Source organism: Tamandua tetradactyla, chromosome 2, assembly GCF_023851605.1.
Source record: "Tamandua tetradactyla isolate mTamTet1 chromosome 2, mTamTet1.pri, whole genome shotgun sequence".
Classification (NCBI taxonomy): domain Eukaryota; kingdom Metazoa; phylum Chordata; class Mammalia; order Pilosa; family Myrmecophagidae; genus Tamandua; species Tamandua tetradactyla.
In genome coordinates this window covers 13,459,312-13,481,925 of record NC_135328.1, presented here as the reverse complement: position 1 = coordinate 13,481,925, position 22,614 = coordinate 13,459,312, and the positions used below count along the sequence as shown (strand labels likewise).

General features: G+C 61.9%; 1 protein-coding gene across 3 annotated transcripts in view; it reads right to left on the bottom strand.

Annotated features, from left to right (window-relative positions):
* The window catches only part of RXRA (retinoid X receptor alpha), a 96,814-nt gene extending 78,249 nt beyond the window's left edge, over positions 1 to 18,565 (bottom strand). Inside the window, exons 1-2 of one of the 3 annotated variants that reach the window (XM_077139607.1) lie at positions 18,470 to 18,540; positions 9,202 to 9,297 (exon numbers count right to left, since the gene is read on the bottom strand). In XM_077139607.1, coding sequence (XP_076995722.1) covers positions 9,202 to 9,297; positions 18,470 to 18,497 — 124 coding nt within the window. In that variant the 5' untranslated portion in view covers positions 18,498 to 18,540. Of the gene's footprint in view, positions 1 to 8,877; positions 9,145 to 9,201; positions 9,298 to 18,469 lie in introns of those variants that run through there. The other 2 variants (XM_077139619.1, XM_077139657.1) reach the window with 2 other exon arrangements.
* Between the last annotated feature and the right edge of the window lie 4,049 nt (positions 18,566 to 22,614).

The following is a 22,614-nucleotide window of genomic DNA, read 5'->3' as shown; positions in this document are numbered from 1 at the left end:
GGGGCTCCAGGCTGGCGGGGTTTTTTTGTCAAGAAACCTCCAGATTCCCCTATCCTGCAACTACTGAGTCAGGAGCACTGAGGGGCGGGACTCAAATCACGGTGCCTTCCACCAGGGTGGAGGTCTTCACACCAGGCTGGGTTCCCAGGGTAGATGAGCCAGCCCCACCCCCAGCATCCCTGCAGGTCAGTGCCCGCAGGGCACACTTGGGGCTGGGGGTCTGGAGCCCGGGACAGAGGTAGAGGGGACTTGTCTCGTCCACACTGCCAAGACTCCCAGGGGCGGGACCCCGACCCCACCCCCACGCCTCCTGCCCCCACAAAGGAGGCCCAGGGAGGTAGGAGCCCAGGGAGGGTAGACGTGCTGGGCTCAGAACAAGGCTCCCGGAGGAAGGGGCAGGAGGCAAGAGAGGCAGCAGGCAGAGGGGACAGCCTCAGCAAGGCTCAACTTGGAGAGGGCTCAGCCAGGCAGGCCCCCACAGGGGAGACAGTTCAGGACAGGATGTGGTCTGAAGGGGGGTGGGGAGACCCCTCCCAACTGGGGGAGGAGACACTTTGCTGGAGGAATCCTCTCTGCTGGACGGAAGAAGGCAGACCCAGAATGACACGACCGCACAGCTCAGAGGCGCTTGCTGGAGGGGGCAGGGGGCCCCGGGCAGAGCCCACCCACCAGGGAATCACGCCCTCGACACACGTGACTCCCCAGACCCTGGGCAGGGGAAGGCTGCAGAACCGGACAGGGAGAGGGGCTTAAAATAACCACCCCCCCCACCGCCCGGGGAGATTCCAGGGCCCCAAGGCGGTCTGGGGCCAGCTATCCCTGGAACCTCTCCTCCCAGGGAAACGTTTCTTCCTGGAGGGTGAGGGGAAGGAGACCAGAGGTGGAGACGCCAGGGCCAGTAGGCCAGGGAGAGGGTGGGGAGGGACATAGCAAGGAGGCTGGGGGAGAGCCAGGGCGGAGGCAGGCAGCCTCCACTCTCTTCTCGATCAGAATGTTCCAAACCCACGAGGCGGCACAGGCACGGCTGGGCGCCGCCACCCAGCAGCTTGAGCCCACTCCACACGCAGACGGACCACACAGCCCACGGGTGCAGCTCCACCCCAGGGCCGCACGGAGCCCGCCACGCCCTTCACCAGCTCTAGCCGCCTGGCACCACACACGGGAGACCCACAGCGTGGGTGGGACAAACGGCAGCGTGGGAAAGACCTCGGCACCCCACGTCCCCAGCTGGCAAGCAGCTTGACATCAAGGGCCACACGGGACCTTCCCTCCTGCTTATCGCCCCACAGAGGGACCAGTCCACGCCCAGCGGCCCCCAAGCACACAGGCAGGGGCTGTCGTCACATCCTGTTACAAACCAGAAGTGCAGGACTCGGAGGGGTCCAGCGCTGGGGAAGCCCCCTGCAGGGGCCGGCATGACCCCAGAGCCTCTGCCCACCTTGTCCAAGTTCAAGAGGATGCCAGGCGGACGCAGATTTGGTGCTGGCCGTGAGCTGAACCAGGTACAGCAGACAGGGATGACAGGGCACAGCCCCTGTGAGGGGGTTCCAGGCAGTGGGCCCGGCTCTGAGCAGGGGCTATCCTGAGGCACAAAGCACCGGTGTCATCATGTCCCCTAAAGGGTCCACACAGAAAGGGGGGGCCCCTCCTAAACCCAAGGGCCCCAGCCAGCATGGCATGAGGAGGTGCCACGGTCAGCAGCCAGGTGGTCAGCGGGGTCGGGGCCAAGGGCGGAGGAGCCGAGAACACTGTCACCCAGCTCCGCACAGCAGCCCCAGGCAGGCACAGTCTCCCAGGCACTCAGAAAAGGCCCTACACCCACATGTCCCCACCTCCTGGGACAGGGACCTGGAGCAGGGGTGGCCTGAGTCTGAATCGACCCCGACTGGGGGTGTGGGCCTTTGCACAAGCCCCCTGACTTCTCTGGCCTCTGTCTTCTCATCTGTAAAATGGGAGCAGAAAATCCTCCCTGCGAGGAGAAACGGGCTGACACCCGTTAGCTTTATACGGCACGAGGCGTCCTGTGCGGGCTGCCACTGCGCACGCATGCAAGGTGCAGGACCCAGCCCGCCATCCCCCAAGCCCTGCGCACAGCACCCATTCAGCCACCACCTCACTGCCTCACCCAGTCCTAGAGCACCCATGGATAAGCCCACCTACCTGACCAGCTCCCAAAAGGCAGACCCTGGCCTGGCCTTACGCACCCCTTAAATCCCCAGCCATTCGCACAGGGTCCACTGGCCCTAAGAGGCCCGATTCTCCCCACATGTGCTGCTCACACCCCTGGCCCCCACACCCCCACCACAAGTGCCTCTTTGTCTCGCTCTCGCCAGCCACCCCTGGCCACACCGGCAATCGAGCTCCCTAGGCGAGGAAGGGCCTGTCCTACCTGGGGGCCTCAGAGCAGCTGTGTCCCCTCCCTGGAGCACAGCCTCTCCCACCCTCCTGCCTGGATACCCCAAGCGTAGCTCTTCTTGACGGCCTAAGTCTACAGAACGTTCCTTGCAGAACAATCTGGGCCGCTCTAAGCCACAGGGGCAGAGGTTTGGCACCCCCTCGGGTATGCGTGTGGGGAGCACTGCCGGGCCTCCGGAACTCAGCCCCGGCCATGACCGTCACAGGGTTCGTGTGCTTGGGCAGCAACACCCCCCGGCAGGTGACACTGGCACAGCCCTGGAAGGCCATCCCCCTTCCTGGGCACTGATAGACGCCTCGTTAAAGTGGGTCACCACCATCCCGCCCCCCTCCCCCAGAGGCCTGACACAGGCTGAGCCCATCCCAAGCAAGGGCCAATGCCCATACCACCCCCTCCCCACCCATCCTCAGAGGCCAAAAGCACAACCCCAGATGGGCTTGGACACGAAACATTGCCCCAGACCCACCATCTGCCCACCTCCCCCAACCCTAGGCTTTGGAAGCCCCTGGCTTCACAAAAGACTCCCCACCACAGCCCTATTCCCCCTCAGCCGGTTTGGCTACCCTTCAAGGCCCAAGTCTGTGGCTTCCACCGGGAAGCCCTCCAGAACCCTGTTTCGCAGCAGCAAGACAGAGCCGGGAGCTCAGGCTGGGGGCTTGGACACAAAGCAGCCACCACAGCTCTCAGGCCTCTGCTTCCTCGACTGTAAATTAAGACCAAGCATGCAGCAAGAAACAGAGGGCAAGAGCTCTGAGGGGCCCCTCCACTCCCTTCAAGCCAAATGACCTGAGCCCACCCCTCATCTGCAGGGGGCCAGTCCTGCCCCCCGGATTCATGGAATGTAACAGAGTTGGCCTGGGCCAGGCACATGGGCCCTCGGTGACCTCTGGCGTGGGCGCTCTCTCCACACGGGATCCCACAGTTGGGACCCCCTTTCCCAGTCAAATGCTGGCACACCCGGGCTGTGTTCACACCAGCAGGCAAGGGCCCCCCAGATGCCCGAGGTCCCCATGTCCCAAACACAGCAGCACCTACCACCCCCAATAAGGTTCTGGCTGGCCGGACTCTCTGCAGACACAATCCTGGCCCCGTAGGGTGGGCTTTGTGGACTCTGTAGCACAGCTAGTTCTCCAGCTGGGTCGGAGGCAGGAACATGGCATGTTTATTTACCCACAAGTCCAGGGTCTGCCCCACCCAGCAGACCCACCCACACCAGCACCCTTCCTCCTGTCAAGCCACCCTGAGCCTCAGTCTCCAACCAAGAGTCAGGGAAAGCGGGAGAAAACTGAGTCACTCACCAAGGCTCATCCTCCTACACCACCCACTGCCTGCGGCTGGTCCCCAAATGCTCTGGAGGGAGGGAGGAAGGGAGCTCCCCGTCAGCAAGAGTGTGCAAGCCAGGCTGCCACACCTCCACCAGGGTGAAACATACACACCACTGTGTCCTGTCTGAGCCCCAGGCTGGGTCCAGGTGGCAGGTGGACAAGGGTGGATCAGGGGACATCTAACCCAGAATTGCTAAAAAAAAGCCAACAGGGAAGTAAAAATAGGAAATAAAAATAAAAACGCTCCAGTCAGTGCTGGTATTTGTGTAGGAAGCACTGGGCCCCCCACCCCTGCCTCAGCTCAACTACCCAGCTCCAGGACCCTCCCAACCAAGCAATGTCCCTGTCTCCCACCCGGTGGCATCCAGAACGTCAGCCACTCACCCGGAGCGTCGGGCAGGGAACATCTCCAGGAAAGGCCCCCAGATCCCGGCTGCAAATCCCAGCTCTGCCACTGACCAACCGCCTGGCCCCAGAAGGAGCCAGGCCCCTCTTTGCCTCGATTTCCCCATCAGAGACGGGCTGCAGGGCTCACATCCCAGGGCTGAGGAGCACACGTGGGCAGAGCGCGCTGCAGTCAGCACTCGACTCCTGGGCTACTGTGATCCCCACCACCCCAGGCCCCATGGGCTGGCCTGGCACCTACCCTCCCTGCCCCGGGCCCCCACATGGGCAGCTGGGAGACAAGCACATCTTACACCCTGACTTGCCCATGTAGGCCAGTGCGGGGCAAGTGGTTCACAGGGCAAATGCACACGCATGCATGCAAAACGCACACACACGCAGGAACACTCACGCAGACATGCACATACACACACAGAAATACAAATAGAAGCACACAAGGCACAGACAGGCACGCACACAGGCACACACACGCAGGCATGCACAAAGAAACACAGGGTCACACACACAAACATACAGAAACGCACACACACAGAAATACAGACACCAAGACATAAACACACACAGAGATATGCACACTCAGAGGCACACAAAGGCACGTATGCATGCACAGGCACACACACAAAAAGGTACCCAGGCGTGTATAAACACCCAGAATTACACACACACAAGGCACGGGCACAGACACACACACTCACATGGGGCACAGGAATGCTCACTTGCTCACATTCAGGCACAGTACACACACCTACTCACACACACCCACAGAGGCTCACAGACACACACTCTGGTTTAAGAGATAGGCATGGATCCGCCTGCCCCCATCCCAAGCCCCTGAGAAGGGCCTGGCAAGGACGGTCATGGGCCTGAGAACTGTCGGGGCGGGGAGGGAGCAGAGGGCAGCACGCCCGCCCTCGCTGAGTCGCTCCTTGTGCCCGGGCCTGGGGCCTGGAGATGCTTTGGGCTGAGCCGAGAGCATGGGGTAGGGGGTGCCCCATGGACATGGGAGACAGGCTGGAGGACAAGAGGGGCAGAGCCCTAAGCCACGGGCCAGTGACCCAGGTCTGCACTCGGAGAACAAGCTTCTCCTGGCATGGGTGGCAGAGCACCAACTGAAGTGTCCAGCCACGGGTGGGGACAACAGTCATCTTGTTCTCAGAGAGATGGCCAGGGTAGGGTGGGAGTGGTGGGCAGGGCTGGCCAGTAAGGGGGACAAGGGGTCAGCAGGGGAGGGAAGGAGACTCAGGGTGGGCTATCTACAGAGCCTGGAGGGGCCTGCTCTGGGGGTCCAGTGACCCCAGGAACCCCAGAGGCCCATTAGCTGCTCTCAGCACCAGGCTGGAAGGATGGCTGAGGGGCAGTGGGGGACACACACAGCCCATCAACCCCACTCTGGGTCCTTGCCACCCCCTTCCCCACTCCGCCGCCAGCTGCAGAGGCTTCACCCAAACTGCCTGGCCGCCACTGGCCCCACTGCCGCTGCCAGACACACGGATGACACCCTGCTCTGTGCATCTAGGCCAGGGAGAGCACGGGAGCAGGGCACTGAGCATGAGTGGGTGACCGTGCCATAGGACCTCGTGACCTGGCCCAGGCACACCGCACTGCCCAGGATGCCCCGCTGACCTGGCACCAGACATGGGGCACACGTATCCTGCAGCCACGTGGCCCCAGATCACGCCCCTTATACGAGGATGCCCTATAAACACCACCAGCACTTTATTTTTATAAACCAGGGCCCACGCCAGCGACAGGGAGCCAGAAATAAGTCAGCAGGGAACTGAGTTATGGGGACAGGTGAGAGCAAAGGCCCCGTAGCCGCCACCATCTGAATGCAGCACAGACTTAACCAACATACACCACGCATGCCACCAGCAACTCCTGGGACCCCTGGGACCACCCAGGAGGCAGGGCCCCAAGAGCCTCCTTTGCAGATGAGGAAACTGAGCTGGGACCCAAGCCAGGCCCGGGGAAGCCCAAAGCGTGGGCCATGAGCCCCCTGCACCCCGGGCTGTGTGAGTCACCCGCAGATGCCTCCCGCAGCCAGTGGGGGTTCAGGAGGGACCTCCCACTTCCAAAATGCCCGGGGCCACCTTCCAGGCAAGAGACACACAGGGGCTGCCTGAGGAGCTCGGGGGCGGGGGCCGCATCATGTATGTCCAGCCTCCCTGGCGCGGGTCAGCTGCTCACCGGTGACCTAGGACCTGCCATCTCCCTCCCTCCCCGGTGTTCCCAGCTGCCGCTGTGTGTGTGCAGGGGAAATATCCTCTCCTAACAGCTGCTCAACGGATTCTTCCAGCAGATAATTGCAGGGCACAGCTGGGGCAGAGACAGAGCCGGGCCTGGGAGCGAATCAGGGCCTCCGGGGGTGCTGGCAGCCACCCACGCCCCACGGCAGGGACAAGGACCACCACCCCCACTCTACTACTCAAGGCACAGGCTGAGGGTCCATATGAGACCCTCCTCCTCTTTCCTCTCCACCCCCACCCCCACCCCCACCCCGCTGCTGTGGCTCCTTCTTGGGCTTCAGCTGCCAGGTGTGTTGATCACAGTGGCAGGTTGGAGGCCACAGGTCCATCAGGGCAGCGGCCACGTCCCCTCCTCACCCTCACAAGTGGGAGCACGGCCCAGGTCCCCAGCACAAAGTGCAATCTGGGAAACAGAAGGGGAAAGTGCGGGTGCAGGGCCCACTTTCCAAAGCCTGGTGCAAAAACCTCTCCTCCGGGGAGCCCAGGGGGATGCCTCAGTAGGCCATCCACTCAGCAGGCCGTGCACCCATTCGCCTTCTCCATCCTTGAGGCATCTGTACCATCTGTACCGCCCGCCAGGCGATACTGTGCTTTCACAGCAGGGGATAGGAAGAAGGGGCCCCCTTTCATGTCACTCCTCATTTCAGATAAGTCACCCCTGAAGAATCACCACTTCCAGCATGGACTGTCACCCCACCCCACATTTCCCAACACAGAGCAGCACCTCCTAGCCAGCTCTGGCCACATGGGTCCCTCCCTGCCCAGAACCTCCAAAAGCCCCATCTCCATAGGGCAGAACATCCAGACCCTTCTATGGGCTCTGCAGACCCCCACTCATGCCCGGCTCTCCCCCTCCTCGCTCTGTTCCAGTGCATGGGCCTCCTGGCTCTCCCTAGATGCCCAAAGTGTGTTGTGCATGGCCTCCCACTGGGGGTCCCTCTCCCAGGGAGCTCCCCGCCCCTGCCCTATGGCTCTGCCCTCCCTATCCCACAGGTTTCCCTGCCTCCCACACCCCTCACACTTTCTTCCACACTAGGCTGCAGCCCCAGACTGCATCCTGACCCCAGAACAGCTCTGGCAGAGAAGGCACCTCATAAACACTGGCATGGCTCTCCCCAGGACCTTTCAGGGACGGTACACAGTTGGTGTTCAATACAAGTGACTGAACTGAACAAAACCTGTTGTCCCATTTCTCTTTTGGGTTCAAGATCTCCATTCTCACTCTATTTCCAATGTAGCCAGAGATACAAGTTGCTACAGGCTTCAAGCCTCAAGGGACTCCCTGGTCTTGGGGAGCTGATCCTTGTCCAGGGAAGATACCCTCTGAGATGCAGGGTGGATTGTCGATGTAAGAAGATCTGTCCAGGGAGGTCTCTGAAGGTGCCAAGCAAAGACATGGGTCTGAGGATGCAGAGACTGGGCAAACTCCTATGCATCCCTCATGACCCAGTTCTGAGGTTCTGAACCTGTTAGGGCCCTCATCAACTACAGCCAACCTTAATCCCATGGTCACTGTAGGCGTTAGGCCCTGTTTAAGCCTTCCAGCTTCATTGCCCTCTGAGGAAGGTACAGGCCAATCTACAGAGACAGGCTCAGAGAGGCCTCCCATCCAGGACCACAGAGCACTGTTCCTGGGGGCTGGGCCTCACTCAGCTCTGCCTTCCCAGTAGCCAGCAGGAACCAGGCAGATGTGGACAGTTAGAAGGACTGGCGGACGGATGGAGAGATGGGTGGCAGGAAGGAGGGAGGTCTGCTGTGAATCTCTTGGCCAGGTCTGCATGCCTCCTCAGCCAAGTTTCAACATGACACATTCAGCAAAAGCAGAAGGAACCGACTCTTGCGATGGGCAGCCTTGGGGGTGCTGTGCTCTCTGAAGTGGGGAATCTGTCCCAGGGAAAGCTGGTAGCAGTGCCTCTGAAACAAGCAGGGTCAGTGGGGTGGGGGCCACCGCTGGCAGCAGGCGATGCCAGGCAGGGAACTCTGGACCCATGCTCCCGGATCCCAGGAAGCAGCGCCTGGCTAGACCAGGCAAACAGAGGGCTGCCCTTCCCTGGAGAGTCAGAATAGACCCTATGGAGGATGGCATTTCAAGGAATGATAATTTTAAAAGATTAGAATTGCAAGGGACAAGTCAACCCCTCCCGAGATTCTTGAAATTGAGGGGCCAGGGGAATTGTCTGCAGTGCATTAATTCATTCAGCAAACGTTCCATGAGGCCTGGGAAGCGCCTGGCACCATGGACTCAGCAGTAAACAGGACTTGTGTGCCAACCCCACCCATGGGAGGGGGTGCTGGGAACACTGGATTGAGAAGACTCTGAGGTCTCCAGGCCCCAGGGGAAAAAGCCACCCCGACTGGTGGTGTCTGCCGAGGGCCCCGTCAGCAGCCCTCCTGCCATGGATCTCCCACCTTCAACGGGGTCCAACATCCTTCCTTCCATTTTACCAACGAGGAAACCGAGATAAAGAGAGAGGAAGCAACGCACCCAGAGTTGCAAAGTTCACGTGGCAGAGCCAAGACTGAGCCAGCAGTGCCCCGAGCGTGCCACCACCCCGTCCAGCTGAACTGCCTCCATCAGCCTTGCAGCCCTAGGTCCAACCCTGGGGAAGCTGCTGAGGTCCCAGCCTCTGGGAAAGGTGGGCCAAGCCAGTCCTCGGGAAGAGAGAGGCCCCACCCCCACTATGGCCCAAGAAACACCCAGCAGCACCACCCCTCTCAAGGGGCCAGGACCCGCCTCACCAGTGCATGGGCCCAGCAGAGCCTGGCACCCAATGACAAAGGCCCCCGCCCCCCGGCCCTCCTTCCCGACCTTGATCCTGGGCAGAAAGTCCCCGGGCTGGGGTGGGTGGGAGCGGCTCAGCCACCTCCCGTGGACTCTGGTCCCAGCAGAGCTGTTTTCTTCTGCCTGGGAGAGGAGAGGGGAATGAGACCAGACAGCCCTAGGCTCACACACGGAGGAGACTTCTGGGCAGATGACACTGAAGCTGCCCCCGGGAAGAGTGAGGCAGAGGCTGTGGCAGGAACACAGACAGGGGTGGGTCCTCCCCCCAGAAAGAGGCCCAACAGTGGTCACTGGCCCCAGGATCCCTGAGCTGGTGCAATGCCATGGGGTAGGTCACCCATACACAGACCAGGGCTCTCCAGGGCCCAGGAAAGAGAGGGAGTCAGGATAGCTGAGCACTGACTCCAGGGGCCTGACTGCTACCAGGCTGGGGCTACCAGGGCACGGTCTCATCTCCACCAAGGGTTAATTATTGCCAGGTCAGCTGACCATACAACCCCCTCTCCCACCCATGCCCGCGTGGTTCCCCACAAACAGAGATGTGCACAAACTAGGGGGCAGTCCAGAGGAGCTGCACCTGCAGACCAGTGGTTCTGGAATTCTCCAGGGAAATCCACATCATGCCCACATGGATCTCCCTTCCCTGGACCCTTGACTGGCGCCAGAACTCCCTGGGGAGGGTCCACTTATTCTCTCTGCCTTGATTCTCATCTCATACTCCACCCAACAAACTCCTCCTCACCCCTCAAAGCCCAACTACAAGAACCCCTCTTCTGGAAAGCCTCACTGACTTTTCCGAAGAAGTCAGTTCTGGCTCCTTCCTCTGAGTTCCTATATGACTTCCTTGCTGCTGATATCCCCTGCTCTGCCGAGCTGCCAAGGCCACCTGCAGCTTCCTCAACCAGCAAGGACTGCCCAGAGGGCAGAGCACAACATTCAAGCCAGCCCACGGCAGAAGGGGGAGGGCCTAGATGCTCCCCCAATAGCTTCTGAAATAACAAAAACATGGAAGCAAAAACACCAAGTCCTGCAAGCTGGCTGTGTGCCCAGCAGACCAAGTCTCAAGAGCTGGGGGACGGAGCCTCCCTAACCTAGGTGCACACGAAAGGCCAATCATCAGGCAAGGCGACGTGGACAGGGTGCGTACATCACACAGGGAAGGTCACTAGCCTGGAGCCTCAGACCAAGAAAGGCAAGGGGAGAGAAGAGGGGCTCGATGAGGCTACAGGACTGCCTGATGCTGAGGGAGGTCCCAGCTCAGAAAGGCCTGCCTGGGATAGCCGCTGACACTAGGACTGAGCACCTCGTCTGTGCCCCCCTCTGCCCACCTCCCATTCTCAAGATCCACTACCTCCACAGAATACACTTCTCAGCCCAAAAGGGTTTCGCTCTGACACTTCCAGTTCAAAACAGCCCAGGCCGGCCAGGTGACCACACGCCCCGCTCCAGCCAGCCCAGAGTCCACAGCCTCCTTCCCCTAGGAACCCTGGACAAGCCCCCAGCCCTGTTCTCACTCCCCTCAGCTAGGGCAGGTACAGAGCCATTGCCTGTGGCCCCAGGACACAGCTGGACAGAGAGGGCGACCGGGTGGCCCAGAGACAGTGCCCACCCCCAGAGCTCCAGAGTCAAAACATCTCCCTGGCAGTAGCCTCTGATGGCTCTCCCCAAAGCCACCGTGGGATGCTACAAAGCTGGGGCCGCAGGAGGGGCACGGTAGACACCTCGAGGTACACCTTTCTTGAGGACGTGACCCTGGACTCACTGGCCACATCCCTAACCTCCCTGGGCCAGACCCCTTCCTGCGACAGCACAGACACCACTGCGCCGCTCAGAGAGGCAGTCCAGCCCACACAGGCACAGCCGAGACCCATGCTCCATGGGGACAGCCACTGGAGAACCGCCTGGGGTGACGTGCTATGCAAAGGGCCCGAGCGGGGAGTCCTCGCCCCACTCCTTGGGTTGAGTGAGCACCTCCCGCCCCCTGGGTGGGTGCTTGCCGGACGCATTGGAAACCAGACAGGGCGTTATGGGTGGCCAGCTGCCGCCACCTGCGCACAGGGTCCGCTAACCCCCGTTTCCGCGAGGCAGGGCCGCCACCCACAGCACGCACAGTGGCGCCAGGACCAAAGCCGGGGAAACCCCACCACTTTAGAAATGGAAGAGAAAGGGATAGAGGTGGGGGAACAGGGAAGAGAGGGTAAGAGAGTAAGAGAGGTGAGAGGGGCTGAGAGAGGGAGAAGGGGAAATGGTGGGAAGGGGCAGAGACAGAGAGGAACGGGGTGGGGGGGGAAGGGGAGGGGATCTGGGAGAGACAGAAGGGGGGAGGGGTGGAGAGAGAGGAGAATGGGTAGGAGGAGGAACGGAATGGGGAGAGGCGGCAGGGTCGGGGAGGGGCAGGGGGACTCCAGCAGAGACACGGGGCGCACAGGGCCTGAGGGGCACCCTGCCCATTTGGGGGTCTGCCTGGAACACTGCAGCCAGGAGCGAACACCTCAGGTCCAGTGCAACAGTGACTGGGGCCACCTGGGCTGTCACCAATGACCTATGCCCAGGGCTGGTGCAGTCACTCAAGTGAAACTGGCCAATTACAGGATACTTAGGGCCCTCCCAGGGTGCCCGCCTCCCAGGATGCTAGGGGCTGCCCCAGGAAGCCTGTTCAATCAGTAACCTCATTACAGGTCCTGGGCCACACCCGGCACGCTTTGAACTGCGGGCACCCAGAGGATCTCCTTCCTCTGTTCCACGCTGGACACTCTGGACTGCCAGCCTCGCGCCCGCGGGTGGTCAAGGAAAAGGAGGCCCATACTGGAGACGACTGGGATTTGGACAGGACAGCAGGGATGCAGGGGGCAGGTTCTGCACCCCAGTGAAGCAGCGTCTCAGACAAAGGCCCCCCACAGGTGAAACCCACAGCAGCAGCTGGGAGCCAAGGGCCGGTCATCAGGGACCCACTGAGTGTCTTGGGCAGGGAGAACCCCAGGAAGCCCTCACCCCGAGGCCCCCGGTTCCCTGGCATCCTCTTTTCAGGCTCCCTGCTGGACCCCAGAGGACCCTTGCCGACCCATTCCCAGCCACGACCCTAGAGGCCAGGCCGCCCCACAGGGCCATGGATGGGGCCCCACAACTCAGCCCACCTCTGGGCCTAGCACTCGGTCCTGGCCAGGGTTTGGCTCAATCAAGCGTCATATTGCCCTACCGCCTTCCTAGGAGACCAGGCCCATGAGGGCGGGCAGGAAACTGGCCCCTCTGCAAGCTGCTCCACGTCCTCTCGGCCCCTCACCTATGCCATGAGCAGCCAGGCCTTGAGCAGAGGGCACACAGCTAGAACTTCCAGGACAGCAGACAAGGGCCTGAGGACCAGGAAGGGGCTGGAAGACATACAGGGAGGGGACAGGGTGGTGTGAGCTGCTCTCCCTCCAGACAAGGTGCCTGGGGTGCTGGGGGCCAGAGCTCAGGGAGGCCTCCTCCCTCATCTGTAGGCTCCTACGTGGGGAGGCCAGGGAAGGGTAGACCCAAGGCAGGGAGCAGGAAAGGCCATCCCAGCACACCCCAAGGGCCTAGCCTAACACTGAGAAAGCCCCTCGGCGCCCCTAGCTCCAGCCACTGTACTAAAGGCTCAGCCAAGTCAGGGGCAAATGGCCCGGGCATTGGGGACCTGCTGGCCACTGCTGGGGCTCCAAAACTCCAACTGGGACCCAGCAAGCTGGCCAGAGATGGCCAGCCTTGAGCCACTCCAAATGGGTCTCCCACCTTACTCCCAGACCACCCTCCATATACGCAAGAAAGGTCACTCTCACTGTGTCCAGCACCCTGCCAGGCCCAGCAGTCCCCCAGACCTGGCCCTGGCACTAAAGGTCCTTGCTCAGGCTCTGGGTCTCCCTCCAGCCTCATCCCTCATAAACCTCTCCCGGCTCCAGCCACATGAACTTGTTTCTTTTTGCACCCCAGACCTTCTCAGCCTTAGCCTACTAGCTGAAGCTAGAGTTGCCTCCTCCTTTCACCTGGGGTGGCCCCAAATCTGTGGCACCCCTCCTTCGCCTGCAGAACCCACCGCAAAACTGGATCTCCGAGGGAGCCATGGCCAGACTCCAGGGTTCTAGCCTGCCATGGGGACACAGGAAGCAGGTCTGGCCCCCAGGCTCAGTCAAGCACATGGGTGTGACTGCTCAGCAGGGCTGAGTCCTGAGAAGAGCCTGTCCACTGTCTGTTGGGGCCACCCTGGGAAGGCCCAGGGCAGTATGCATGTGAAGTGCACGTGCGCATGTGTGAGAGTAGGTGTGTGTGTGTGTATGCGTGAGTGCATGTGAGTGAACGTAAATGCATGGATGTTAATGTGTGTTCATGTGAGTGTGCATATGTGTGAGTGCATGTGGGCATGAGTTTGTGAGTTGTGTAACGTGTGTGTAGTGTAGGTATGATGGTATGAGTGTGGGTGAGTAGGAGAGAGAGTACATATGGGGTGTGCATGTGTGTGAGTGTGAGCAGGTGGTGAATGTTAGTGTGAGCCTGTGAATGCACCTGAGTGTCTGTTTACATGCGAATGAGTGAACGTGGGTGTGGCAGTGTTAAGTGTATGTCAGTGGGGTCTGTGCAAGTGTGTGCCTATCAGCATGTGTGAGCGTGCACACGCCCAGACCCTGCATGCATTTGCTTTTCCCCACCCCTCCCTACACCGGCCTGGGCCAATTTTATGGAGCTGCTTTCTGCTCCATTTCACACTCACTCGGCTGCTGAGCTAGACAATTGCCTTGTAACTCTAGGGTGCAATTTCTCTGTCTGTGAGGCGCTGGGGCACAACTGCTCAGAACACCTCACACCCGGCTCGAGTAGGTGTGCAAACGTGTCCTGCCTCGCCCCACCGCCTCCTGCCAGCCTCCAGGGAGAGTCTGGGCACCAGGCAGGATCTGGTGCTTGGGGACCATCCCTCCCTGGGAGGGGAGGTGGGTGCTGTGAACACCGCGGGCCTGGTGCATGCATGGCAGGGTCTGCTCTCTACCCAGACAAGGGGCTCCAGCAGCGTCCTCTCGGTGCACGAAGGAATGGGGGGAGAGCGCTGCTCCCTTGACCCACATCCCTTCCCGTGTCCATTAATGACACCACCGGCTGTCTCTGCTTTGTTCTCCTATTTTGCTCTGACAACGGAGACCTCGCAAGTGCCCTGACCTGGGCATGGAGGTATGGGGAGGATGCGGTGGCAGCCCTGGGCTTTAAAGAATGCAGCTCCATTGACACCCACTAGCCCACAGCGTGCCCTCCCCAGCACCAGGAGGGCACACACATGCCCATTTTACAGACAGAGCACTGAGGCCAGTGGAGACAGGGGCCTGCCAGGGCACCTTCCAGAAAAGTATAGGTACCAGGTTTCCCTCCCCCCACGTGGGGACGGCTGGGCCATTTCAGAAAGGGCTGGAGGGCGGGAGTGAGTGACCCAGTGGGAGGAGGAAGACAGCAAACGGTGGCAGCACCCCTTGTCAAATGCAAATCCCCCCCCACCCTTCCACCACATCCCCTAAGTCGACCTACTGGGACAAACATCTGGAAGGAGGTAAACCCCCAAACGGACACCAGCCCCTATGCCCCAGGCCTGGGCTCTCTGAGCTTGGAGGACTGGACAAGAAGGCCTGGGACCCTAGCATCACCTTGGCCCAACCAATGCCAGGCCCCTGGAAACAGATGAGGTGATGGGGCCACCAAACCTAGATAACCCGCGGGTGGTGGAGGGATGCAGGGCAGGCCTCAGCCTGCAAAGCCCCGACGGTGGTGCCCTGGCCCACGGCCAGCCCAGGGCCTGTGCCCGTGTCAGCCGGCAATGCCCGAGCCAGGCCCCAGTAACCCGCATCCCCTAACAGGCTGTGCTTTGCTCACCATCTGCAGCCACATCCCTGAGACCCCACACAACCCAGCAAACGGGCTTGCCCAGGCAATCCGCCTCTCCCCACCCACCCCTACCCACGCACAGCACAGCTGGAATGTGTCCCGCCCACAACCCACCAGGGCCCCTCTCCTAATGCCAGGGCCTCCTGCATCCAAGCTGGGCCCTGCCTGGCACCCACTCTGTGCCCACAGAAAAGGACATGGATACCACCCACCAACACTTCGCTCTGAGCCCTAGGGGGCAAGTGGAGAGAGCAGAGCGAAAGCAGGCCAGGGCCTCCTGGAGGTGTGACTCCCCGCACCTCCCCACGGGGCCTGAAGGACAGGCACAGCTGGAAGAGCAGCTCGGCCAGGCCAGCAAGCAACCGGTGGAGTGGGGAACCCAGCCCACCCGGCTCTGTACCCCGTATGCTCCTGGGGGCGGGACCCTGTGCTTCCCTTCCCTCTGTTGGCCCCTCCTGGGGACCCAGAGGAGTTGGGGCTGGGGCTGTGTGCTTGGACCCCAGCAGTCCCAGGGGCAGCAGCCGGCCCCAGGCATGGATGCAGACAAGGCAAGGCCAATGGCCATGGTCAGGCTGGCCTCTGAGGGCTACTGTTCTCACCCTCACACGTCCGCAATCAACAAGCGGAGCCCCCCTCTGGAGTTTACCCAAACAAACGCCCCAACAACCGGCAGTGCCCAGGCTGAGACACGAACTGCCTCGTCAGGCCCGAGCTGGACTCCAAGTCCTGCCTTCCAGGAGTCACATGACTCTGTTATTTCGGGAGGCCCCGGAATGTGCTCTATTTTAGGTCCCAAGGGCTCTGATGATGCCAGAAGCCCCCCTGACCCGGGCTCCAGGCTGGCCCAGGAATCTGACAGCCCTCAGAGAGCCCATCCTCCACAGGCAAAGGGGCCAGCAGCGGCGGGAAGAGTATGCCGTATCCTGGAACCTTTGGACACTGTCAGCTCAGCCATCAAGCCCCCTGACTAGGCCGACAGCAGTCCCCGGCCAGTGCAGGAGCACGGCCAGCCTGGGCGGCCAGGCAGAAAGCAGGGGCCTTGTCAAGAGCGCCTTCCAGAGCTAGACATCGGGCCTGAGCCTGCCCTCACCCAGAAGCTCAACGGGCAGAGGGTGGGACGCCCAGGGGCAGGTGGAACACAGGTGCCCTGGGCCCCCAGAGACCCAGAGGGGCTGGACGCTGAGGAGGGAGCCCTGCTTGCCCAATGCTCCAAAAGCATCAGACAGCTGAAGGAGGCGGTGGAGGTTTCTCAGCAGCCCCAGGCCTGTTCCAGGCTGTCAGCAGGGCCTGGGGACAAGGGCAGGGTACTCCGACACTCACCCCCCCAACAAGGATTAGGATAAGCTGACAAAAAGGCTTAGGCAAGTAGCCGCTTAGATGGACCTTCAACTCCACTGGACTTCACAGATGGTCACACACTTAGAAAAAAATAAAATGTCATCACAGCCCAGGACTCTCAGTTCAGGCCTGGGATGTGGGCTGCCTGGGAGGCCACAGGCCAGGCCAGGTGGGAGGAGAGTGGAGGGAGCAGAGGGCACCCAGCCTCCTTGTAGGCAGGGAGTGCCCACCCAGGCCCCCAGGGCACAGGAGTGGAGGTGCGGCCTCTGCTCTGCCGCAGGGACCCCTGACACAGCCATCCTGTGGCCTGAGTGCTCTCGTTTCCCAGGCCCGGGTGCACCGGCCTGCACCAACTCCTGGAACTAGCCCCTGCCCTCTGGGACATCAGGCACTGGCAGCCCTCCCACGGCCAAGGACCCAGTCAAGGTGCAGCCAAGCCCCTGCCATGTCAGGGCCCAGAGAAAACTGACCATTCTTTTCCCTGAGGCATCCTTCTGGGAGAGCAGAACTGAGCGTGTATGCGTGTATATGCACATGCATATGAGCACAAAGCGTTCATGGGGGAAAGCAGACGGTCTTTGGCCCACAGAGAACCTGAGCAGTCTCAGCTTGCCCGGACTCTTTTCCCACTGTTGTGGGTTCAAATTTCGAATCCAGCACTCTGTAGCCCACGACCTCGGGTAAGACATTCCCCTCTGCCAGCCAGTTTTCTCATCTGCAAAGTGGGTCTGAGTGCCCACCCTCAGGACTGCGAGAGACAGCTCGGCCCACGCTTAGCTTGGTCTTCATTAGTATAAAAAGTCCAAGGGTGGGTCACCTCGGATTTGACAAACTTTGAAATGTCCCCACCCAGTTATCCTGCCATAATGCCCTCCTGTGAGTGAGTCCTGGGAGCGGGTGAGACCCTCTCCCCAGCCAGCAACCAGACCTCACCATCTCACCAAATGTGCCGGGCTCTGCCCAGCTCCCGGGCTAGGGAGAACTACCACCCAGCGCTGGACTCTCCTCCAAACTGCACCCCAGGCCTCAGCGGGGTGGGCAGGCCGGGGGGATGGACCGCAGGTTTCATTCATAATCAGCTGTTTTAATTTCCACTCAGCACAAATCCTTCACCCAGCCCTGACAGGCTGGCGGCTGTCCCCACTATCGAATTAATATCCTTCCCGGCCCTCATTTGTAAAGTGCCCCCACACACCCTGCCTCGGGCTGGCCCTGAAGCCCCGGGGAGGGCTAGTGGCCATGTCCTGTCCTCTTCCGAGCTGGGGCGAGGGCCAGGTCTCCTGCCTGGAGTTGGCGGGCAGCCGGGGCAAGGAAGGTACAGGACAAGGGGCCCTGCGTGCCTGGTGGGGTGTCCTTCCTGGGAAGACACCGCCAGCTCCAGAGAGTGCCCGGGTGCCGGCCAGAGTAAGGGGCCCCGTTTCTGGATCGGGGCCTTCCCTGCTTCCATGTTGGCTCCCACAGGCTCCTGGGCGCCCCTGCCACCCAGGCCTGGGCTGCTGGGGGGAGGGGCACACGTACCCAAGGGGGCCCGGCCCGGGCCTGCTGGAGGCGCAGCCGGGGCTGCAAAGGGCAGCGGGGCCCAGCTCAGGCCCCGTCCTGATGCGGGGAGGGCGGCTCGGCGCACAGAAGTTCCTCCGGCTCGGCCGGGTCCCGGCGCAGGACACTGGGCAGCAAGGGGGCCGGGCACGGCTCTGCACCGCCGGCTGGGAACGCGGGCCGCGGAGGGAGCCCAGGGCCGGGCTGAGGGGTCGGGGTAGGGTGCAGCCCCGGGCGAAATCTAGCCGCGTAGGGGGGTTAGGGAGGGCAAGGGCAGCCCTCACGGGCCCGCGCGAGCCTGCACCCCCAGCCCGGCGCGCCCACTCCCACTCCCCCGAACTCCTCGGCGGCCCGGCAGGGCCCGAGGGGTGGGAGGGGATAGGGAGGAACTGCGCGCCCTCGCCCCCCGCCCGGCCAGCCCCGAAAAGTTACCCGGCCCGACCCCCACCCGCCCACTCCCGCCCAGCGCGGGGAAGTCCGGTGGGGCCGGGCTGGGGGCCGCCCCGTCCCGGTGGCCCGCCGCCCGCGCCCCGCGCGCACTCACCGAGCGGCAGGAAATGTTTGGTGTCCATGGCTGCGCCTCCCTCATGCCCGGCGGCGCCGAGCAGCAGCCCCGAGCGCGCGGCCCCCGGCGCGGCCGGCCCGGGCCCGGGCGGCGGGGAGCCGGCGGCGGCGGCAGCGGCGGCGGCGGCGGCGGCGGCGGCGCGCGGAGGCCGCGGCGCGGCGAGTTGTTGCAAAAGTCGCCCAACAATGTAAACTACTTGTGTGCGCGCGCCGCGCGCACCCGCCGCCGCCGCGCACCCGCGCGCCCCGCGCCCCGCTCCGACCGCGGCGCTGCGGCGCCGGCCGGGGCGGGGGGGTGGAGGGGGCCCGCGGGGGGCCCGCGACGGGCGGGGACTCGGCGCAGCGCCGCCGCCGCCGCGGCCTGGACCTGTGCGCCCAGCCCGAGCCCGGCCCCCGCCCCGCCCGCGCCGCCCGCCACGATCCGCCGCCCCGGCCGCCGAGTTGGAGCGAGCCGCGAGCGAACTTGCAAGTTTGCCTCCGCCGGGGCTGCCCGGGAGCCGCGAGGGGGCGGCGGGGGCCGGCGCGGGGACGGGGCGGAATTCCCTCCCGGCCCTGCCCCCAAAAAAGAAACCACCCGGAGGAGAAGGAGGAGAAGGAGGAGGAGGAGAAGGAGGAGGAGGAGGAGGGCGGCTGGAGGGCCCGACGCGGCCGGGCCATTGTCTGCCGTGGCCACAGGGGCGGCCACACAAAGCTGGGCCAGCTGCACTCTGCACCACGGACACAGACCCAGGCCATCCCGGCCCCCCACAGGGTGGGGACAGGGGGGCAGGTTTCCCCCAACCCCCACCCCTGTTGATACGTGGGGAAACTGAGGCCAGCAGAATAAGGGCCAGCAGAGGTCCAGGGGCCCTGGTCCGGAATCTCCCCCTGTTCCCCACCTCCCAGCCCTAACTCCCTGTCCCGTGGAGCCCACGGGCAGCTGGCAGGCTGCCCGGGAAGGGGGACCTGTGCTCACACTTGGTCTTGGCATTGACTCCCAAGGTATGGGCACCTCTTGAAAGGAACGAGACTGCCAGGAGCTGGGCACTGAATTCACTGCTGGTGGCTATTTTTATAGCTTGGGTAGTTCTCTATACTGACTTTTTAATTCCCAACTTGTTTGTTTAAAACCGAAAGGAAGCGCCTCTGCTCCGGGCTGGCCTGGGCCTGGTCGGCCATCTGGGAGTCTGGAATTCGGGTTTGGGCGTGTTACCTGGGCCCAGCCCAGCAGAGCCTCCCCAGCAGGCCTGCCTGTGCCAGGCCAGGCACCAGCGCAGCCATGCCAAGCTGCTGCCCTGGGGGACCCAGGTTCCTGGAGGAGAGCCCCCACTCCCAGAGGCAGAGGGGCTCACTGGTTCACACAGGCATCCTGCTCTAGAAGGCTACTCTGCTATTTCCCAGGCACCCTGCCTGCCTGCCCAGCTCTACCCTGGTGAGTGTGACCCCCGGCCCTGCCCTCCCTCCACAGCAGCCCATGTTTAAATGTGGCCCCACCGTTAATCCCCGCATCCCCAGTTCCATGGCACAGCTGGGCACACCACACTTCTAAAGGTGATTTCCCCCCACCAGGGCTGGGGGTGGCCAGACACACAGGAAAGGGACTGAGAGGGGGCATGTTCAGGCACTGGCACATATTGGGCGCTGGCCATGTGCCAGGCATGGTTCTCAGGTCTGCCTGTCCCCCAGACTGTACTCTTGGCCGTGATGCATATCAGCAGCTGCCTTCACCCTGGCCTGCTGGCATCACACTGGATGCCTCACAGCTGTGGCTACAGCAAGAAGGGGCCAAGTGCTCTGACCCCCCAGGGACCCCCTTTAGTACAGGTGATCAGCAACCAAAAACTGTGAATGCTGTGAGGCTTGGGGGAGGCAATGTGGCCAAACAAGGGCACACAACAGCATGGGTCTCCACCACCAGGCTGTCCTTGGAAACTTACAGCCACCTAGCACACCAGCACTGGCCTGTCCCAGGCCCACACAGTGACCACTGGGCCAGCATTGCCATCTTGCCATGTCCCTTAGGCTCTGTGGGTGCATTCAGTCATTCAACAAACACTCGTCAAGACTTTAGCAAGGATCGGCCTCGGTCAGGTGGAGGTGTGAGCAGGAAGCCGGTGTCCAGCTCTGCCTCTCACCATGTGTGGCCCTAGTCAGGCCCGTCCCCTCCGTTTCCTCACCTGTGAAGTGGCATCAGCCCACATGCCCACTGAGTCAGAGATGACTAAATGAGAGAGTGCAGGAAAGAGCCTGGCATCAGCAGGCAAGAGCTGAGTAAGTGGCAGCTGCTATCATTATTTTTGTTGTTCCAAGTTGATGAATTAGGTCTGGGATCCTGTCCTTCAGGAGCCACAGCAGAGAGAGAAACGGGACAGGCCCACGAGAAGCTGGAGTTAAAGGGGGAACGTGACAGGCAGACGGAAGCATTAGGTTCAGTGATGGGAGGGCAAGGCAACATCTAGCCAGGGAACCCAGGGCTGCTTCTTGGTATGGGTGGCACTTGACGTGGGTTTTACAGGAAGAAGCGTCCTGTAAGGCAGAGGAGAGAGTATGCAGGACCTAGGCAGAAGGCTCAGCAAAAGCCTGGAGGTGGGAGGTCACGGGGCACCCGGAAGGAGAAGCCTGCTTGGCCGGCAGGTCCCGGCACGCTGGGCATTGGTGGGAAAGCTGGTCCCGCGACGCCTTGAAGGCTTGGCGAGCGCAACCCAAGTCTCCTCCCAATGGTGGGCAGACTTGGCACCCTAAGCCCTCCTCTCCCGTGCCCCTGCCCCACCCCTCTGCCACGGAAAACTCAAGGGTGGTTTGGAACTGTTGGAACCTAGAGACAGGAGCCACACACAGGCAGATTTCCACTTGGGTTCCGCACCGAAGGGAAGGCTTGGAGCTGCGGGGCGCCGAGAGGGGCCACCGAGCCCAAGGAACTCACAAAGGCGTCATCGAGCCCCTGCCTCTGACCAGGGCTGCTGGAGACCACGTGGACCGTGGAGAGCTCAGGGTCCAGAGCCCAGCAAAGCTGGGGTGGGGGGTGCTCTCCTTCTCATGGGGCAGAGGGGCAGGAGGGGAACCCGCTCTGCCAGGGAGGCCCCACCGCAAACACCCACCTGGCTCCTTGATGGAAAATGAAGACGCCACTTGTTATTTCTGCGGCCACTATTTTTCACTCTCCCCTCAATTTGGGGCTCTTTGGTGCAAATGATCCCACACGAAACTGCCCGGGACAGCGGCTGCCAATTGGAGCAGCCGGGTCCAATCTAACCATGGAAAAAAACACCCCTCGGCCTTCCTGCTGTGGGCTCCTACAGCCAAAAATATTTATATAGTAATATCCACCTATTTACAACCTGGGATCTAAGAGGGTTTTGTTTCTTGTTTTTTGTTTGGGGCTTTTTTTAACCTCCCCTGAAGGATGCTTTTTTAGGGACTTTGGCCTGCTCTATGCGCCGGTCTCATCTCAGCCTTGGAAACAGTCTGCGGCATTGCTTGGGGAATAATATTCTCACAGTTCCATGTCTGCTTCAGGCCAGGCACTCTGAGGCTGCTGCCTGGACAGTCAGGCCAGGGCTGCTGGGGGCTCATTGCTGCTTCAGGTCTTTCCCCGAAAAAAGAGTCTGTGGGGTCCAGGAGTCACAGCCCCTGAGTGACTTGGTAGCAGGACCTTGCAGGGTTTGGAGGCAGGGCAGGGGCTCAGGCCCTCCGAGCCTGTCCTTGCGAGACTCTCTGCCTCCGACTGCTTGGGCCCAGGGTGCTATTTCTCACCTCCAGTCCCACAACCAGACCTCTGCCAGGGCTCCTTTGGGGGTAACACTTTCTGCCTGTGGTGGCAAATGACTCAAGCTGGGAGGTGGGTGGTGAAGCCCAGAGAGACAAGAGGCTGGCCCAAGGTCACACAGCAGGGCCAGGTGGAGCTGGGACCCAGGGGATCCGGCCCCCATCCCAGCCCTGCACCACGTGTGCCCTTCCCCTCCAGCAGTTCAGGAGACATGGAAAAACTGCTTGCCCTCGCTCTGGTCCAGACTAGGAAAGAAGGAGAAGAGATGGGAGGGGAGAGGAGAAGAGAGAAGAGGAAGGGAGGGAAAGAGAGGAGGGGAGGGAAAGGGGTAAGAGGGAGAGGAGAGCAGGAGAGGGGTTAAAGGAGGGAGAGGAGGAGAG